At 39.0% G+C, this 5,374-nt stretch overlaps 1 protein-coding gene across 1 annotated transcript; it reads right to left on the bottom strand.

The window, feature by feature from the left end:
• Window positions 1-2,831: 2,831 nt before the first annotated feature.
• On the bottom strand, window positions 2,832-4,874 carry LOC122274675. Its single transcript, XM_043083691.1, has 4 exons — window positions 4,668-4,874; window positions 3,895-4,041; window positions 3,038-3,133; window positions 2,832-2,954 (listed from the first exon to the last, which is right to left on the bottom strand). Exons 1-4 carry the CDS (start codon window positions 4,872-4,874, stop codon window positions 2,832-2,834), a joined length of 573 nt encoding a protein of 190 aa, XP_042939625.1.
• Window positions 4,875-5,374: the final 500 nt, after the last annotated feature.

Genomic DNA, 5,374 nt, shown 5'->3' with positions numbered 1-5,374 from the left:
TAAAAATGTCCAGCGGTGGTCAAATCATTTCCCTTTTTCATAGGTAGGACCCCCTTCCGGTCTTCAAAACTTTGAATTCAACCCCTTGAAATTCGGAAAGTTCAATAGAACGTTGAATTCAACCTACCATAGTCAGTCAAGTTTCTTTTAAAAGTTCTATCATTATTTATTTATTTCCTGCCCTTCATTATTTTGAGTTCTATCATTAAACTATGTCCAGTGTTCATCGATTCAAAAACTCTGAACGTTGCTTCCAAGTCGGCAAAAAAGACGCAAATGAATAATGAGTTTATGAATAAACAATGATAAAAACTTTGAACCGATCCATCTATTTTTCTTTAAAAAACAGCCCTTCAATGAAAAAACGACACGTATGAGTCCCATTTTATCAACATTGTAACCGCACCACAGACTAATTTTATCCCATCAGAAATCTTCTTCCCTTCTCCAGGCAAAATGCTCCTCCACCTCCGCCCCCTCTCGCAACCACCCAGCACTGGCCTCGGGCCCTTCCTCCATCACCTCGCGCCGGCGTCGAGCCCTACCCCCACTCTCTCTTGGAACCCCTCACCCACGGAACCTCCCTGAGGCGAACCCATCCCACTAGCCCCTCTTCCAGCATAATCTGCTCCTCAAACCTCTCCCCTTTCGCAGCCCCGGCGTCGACTGAAAAATTGAGGTAGGTGATGCATGTGGAGCTAAGCCCATCGATGGCACTCCAGTCGATCGCACCCTGCGAAGTAGATCTCTTTCAGAAACTCAACCCAGTCGAACGACCCCTCACAAATTTCAGATACGTTGCCGCCAGTTCCTTCAGCCACCATCTCCAGTTATACATATCCCACCACACCACAAAAAAGATTCTACAATTACACGAAGAGCAGCCTTTTGATTCTGAAGATGTCGGTTTTCAATCTCATTTTTCTCACTGAGTTTTGTTATGATATCTTCTAATGATTTTCACCTATTATTGATCATATTTGTATCAAATTTTCATACACAATTTGTATTGAATTGACTCTTAGTTTGCTTTAAAAAATTGGAGGGTTTCGTGCAAAGTGGTGAACCGCGGCTTGCCACCGGTGGTGCCTAGCAATGGGAAGTAGTGTCGTGTTCAAAAAAGCCTAGACAGAATCGATTCGAGGTGTGTGTGTGTGTGTGTGTGTGTGTGTGTGTGTGAGAGAGAGAGAGAGAGAGAGAGAGAGAGAGAGAGAGAGAGAGAGAGAGAGAGAGAGAGAGAGAGAGAGAGAGAGAGAGAGAGAGAGTAGTGATGCTGTGGTTGTTCTTGAATGGCTTCAGACTCCAGTGAGAATGCATCACTATTTTGATGATCTGGTTTTTTGTTCAAAACAAATGGTGATTTTAATTGGTTTTGTGATTATTTGATGCATGTTTGGGTCTGTGATTTGAGTTGCTTTGTGTGAAAATCCAATTTCTTTTAGTTGATTTGATGAATGGGCGATGGAGGATGAACAAAGATAGTGAAATAAGGAATTATCGAGTGCTTTGATTTTATCTTCTTTAGTGTAAAATTACTGACGTGTTGCCCTTTGATTGAGGGCTGTTAAACGCTCAAAACTAGCCGGACCGTTCCAAAGCGGAACTCATGAACAATTTAATTTCTTATGGGTTCGTCCCTTTTTGTTTTCTCTGTTTTGGTTTTTAACGCAAAATTGCTAGAAGGGGGGAAAAAAGTTGTCAAGGGAATCCGCGTTTCGTTGAGTCCTAAGAAAGAAACAACTGTTGTGGTTGTGAAGAAAACACCTCCTACTTCGTAAAAGATGCTACAATTTCGTAGGTTCCTACAAGGAAAGAAGGAAGGAAACACTCCATCGTATACGTAGGAAACTGCTTGTTCTCCCCTAATAAATACAGCAGAGCAGAGATAGGCAATCCTCCACAATCACAATCCAGGGTTTTAAATAGAGAAGAGAAAACGAAAACAATAAAGGAATCTCATTTGGGCTTGAGAGAGAGAGACAGATGGGGAACTGCTATTCGGACGTGGAAGGAGGAAAGTAAGCCGTGGGTGGGGTCCAACAGAGCCCCACAGCTACCAACAACAACAATGCCGGCCACAACGACGCCGTTGAATTCTTCTATAGGTCTCGGGGGCTCCAGCAACGCTTCACCCGAGTCGAGGTAGTGACTGTTCATTCCCTGTAATACTATTCTTATACAAATGCAAGGTACAAAACTTGATTAAAAAAAGGTTATATAGAAAGAGTAAATAATAAAATAATAAATATTTTGTATTCGTGTTTAGTGTTGTTGTTTTGTTTTCAATACATATATGTTTAAAATTATCAAAGAAGTAGTTTTCGTTGCATGGTAGAGGATCGGTTTGTGTGTATTTCAAAGGTTCTGAAATGTTACATCCTTAACGCTCTTAAAGCTATGAGTTTCGCTTGATAAATGAAGCATGTGGGGCATGCAGGGCAATGTTGCCTCTGATATTCTGTCATTTAAATGATTGGCCTATTACTAGTTTCTCAGAATCAGGAATGGATGGCATGGTCGGGGTGCCATGTGTTTTGGCGTATAGATAAACGATGATGTTTTGATTCACTAAATTGATACCCCACATAGTAACCAACTTCTTAAATTTAAGACTGCAGTAAACGTTTTAGTCAAGCTAGATATTTTAACGGAATATTAGTAAATTGGAGACTAATGAGGTTGTATGAAGCGACATGTTGCCTTTTAGTATTGTGTAGGAGTTGAATATTTCTCATTTTTAAGTGCCAAAGGTTGAAGTGCCACCTATATTCTTGAAAAGGGTTACCTGCCATTTCTTTCATCTCCAACAGATGCAGTTCTGTTGCCCCTTACTAGAAAGAAATGGATGGAATAACGGCAAGCTCCAAAAGTAGGGCTGTATTCAGTACAGACCATCTGACTTGGGAATCCGCTTTCTTCTGTGTGAAGGCCAAGCTTTTGAGTAGCATGTCCAACTGTTCCATCATTGACGATCAAGTTCAATTAATAATATGTATAATTTGCTTACTATGTCAAATAAGTAAGAACTAGTACAAACCTTGTTAATGTCAGCAAGGCCTCCCTCAGCAATTCCATATAAAAGATACTCGGCCGCCACACCCGCCAGTGCTATACGTGAGAATCTGTTCAGTGTCTGAAAAACAAAAGGATTTGTTTCCAGGGAGATAAAACTCATTATTTTCAATTAAAAAGACTAAATATTTTTTAAGAGTAACATTAAATGAAATATGTTACAGGCATGTCTATATATATATGCTGTAAGAATGCATGACATGGAAGGGGAGGTAACATTCAGTAACAAGATGGCAACACTGTTTATATTGGTAATAAAGATTTCTTTTTTATTCTAGAAAAAATGCCACAATCTCTGTATCTAAAGTTCTATTATTTATTGTTTGATCAATGATACCATGACAGTATCCAACATACTAGTTACTATTAGGTATACCGCCAATTGTGTAAGGGACACAACTCCATTACCTCGATGGCTACAAGATCTTATCAACGCCCATGAAGGATAAATTATATATCAAATTGCCGAAATGGAAAGACTGGATGTTATCATATAACTTTGTGTCGACAAAGTTAACGAGTTGAGTAGCAGGCTCGACCTGCTGACAATAACTCCCTCAAGTCAACTTGTGACAAGACCCAAAAGAGCTTTGAGCTCTGCTACAAAATCAGATCCGATTCATAGCAATTGGTTCTGGAAAAAAGCAGCAGAGCCTTGGCATCATCAGGTGCCTTTAGTTGTGAAGGAACATGAAATGAAACCTGACCTTCCATAAAATAAGAATGTAACTTAATAGAACCAAAAACAGCAGCGAGACAGAAAATAGAATAGGAACATAAGAAATTGTGTAATTAAAATCAGATTAAAGAAAACAAACTCACTTCTTCAACAAATTCAAAATCCACAAAAGCGGTCCCAGCTTGAACATTTAGAGATCCTTCCTTCTTCAAAGCTTCCAAACTAGTTAGTGTGTATCCTTTGGGAAGAATGCCCATTAAGTAAGCGATTAAGAAATGCCCAGCTTCATGCTGCACATGAGGTTCATATTGACATAGCCAACAGTTCTAAAACTTATCAGAAGATAGGTAATACCGTAATGAACATACAACACGATAATCTTACAGAACAAAGCAGTCTTGAACATGTTATGGCCTTTGAAACAAGAACATAGCATGAATGTCATCACCAAATAAATGTAGAATGGTCTCAGCATAGTGTTATTGGACAGTTATTCCTATAAAAACATAATGAACAAATGCAATGCACTGCCACACAATGAGAGAGAGGTATCTTACTTGAACAACCCTATTGTGGTACTTCTGACTAAATTTGTGCCCAATTGTATCAAGAACCAAGCTACCAACACCTCAATCAAAAGAGACCTAGAAACAACCAATATTGTAAGATTCTAGTATTAGTATGGTAAAGACAATTCGACCTTGCCTCCACTGTTAGTGATTTAAGCAACACGTGAGTGGGTGAGTCGGCCAATGAAATAATTTTAAGTGCCTCCAAGAATAACACAACATATTGGTACTCAACCAAAAACACACAATTTCATAATAAAACAAGTCCTTGGCACATAGTTTCAGAAAAGGGTCTTGGGTAGAGAGAGAGAGAGAGAGAGAGAGAGAGAGAGAGAGAACGGAATTACTGAATCCAGTGTCCATAGAAACAGCAGCCCCAGAGAAAAATATAGAACTTGTTGTGGGCTAAAGCCAAGCACATTCCAGGCAGCAAGTTGCAGGTTTCTTTCTATTGAACCAAGTGTTGCATCCACTGGTGACAAAAGAGACGATGCATCGATTCCATTCAGCCTCAATTCATCCAAGGAATAAAGTCTTAGAGGCACCTGGATCATTTACTCCCTTGTATGGTGAAGAACCAATCTTTATCAACTTTGGACAAGTACACAGGGAGAACAATTATCTACTAGCGATATGCAGATACATAAAACTCTATAACAATGAATTATTACAATTCTATTTCCGAATCATAAATCAGACTACATCTTCGCCAATTTGCAGCTAGACTCGTCCAAGATTGCAAAGACAATTTTCCTCTATTTTGCATCAAGACAATTCGATATTTTTCATTTGAATGTTTTATTTTTACGTTCGAACGTGAATGCCTGTGAGTTGACGTTTGAATGTTTCATTCGCACATTATTGGGTAATTGTTCGAACATAAAACATTAACCTTTTGGATGGTTAATATATATGTCAATGCAGAATTGGTAGATCCAATGGTTTGAAGTCAGTGGGGGCAGAGGACCCTTCATTCCCATTAATGTTAGTGAAATAAAACATAGTTTAATTATGGTTGCTTGTTGTATTATGCCTTCTTTACATTCAAATCTCT

Source organism: Carya illinoinensis, chromosome 8, assembly GCF_018687715.1.
Source record: "Carya illinoinensis cultivar Pawnee chromosome 8, C.illinoinensisPawnee_v1, whole genome shotgun sequence".
In the NCBI taxonomy this organism is placed as follows: Eukaryota; Viridiplantae; Streptophyta; class Magnoliopsida; order Fagales; family Juglandaceae; genus Carya; species Carya illinoinensis.
This window is presented reverse-complemented; position numbering and strand designations above follow the sequence as displayed.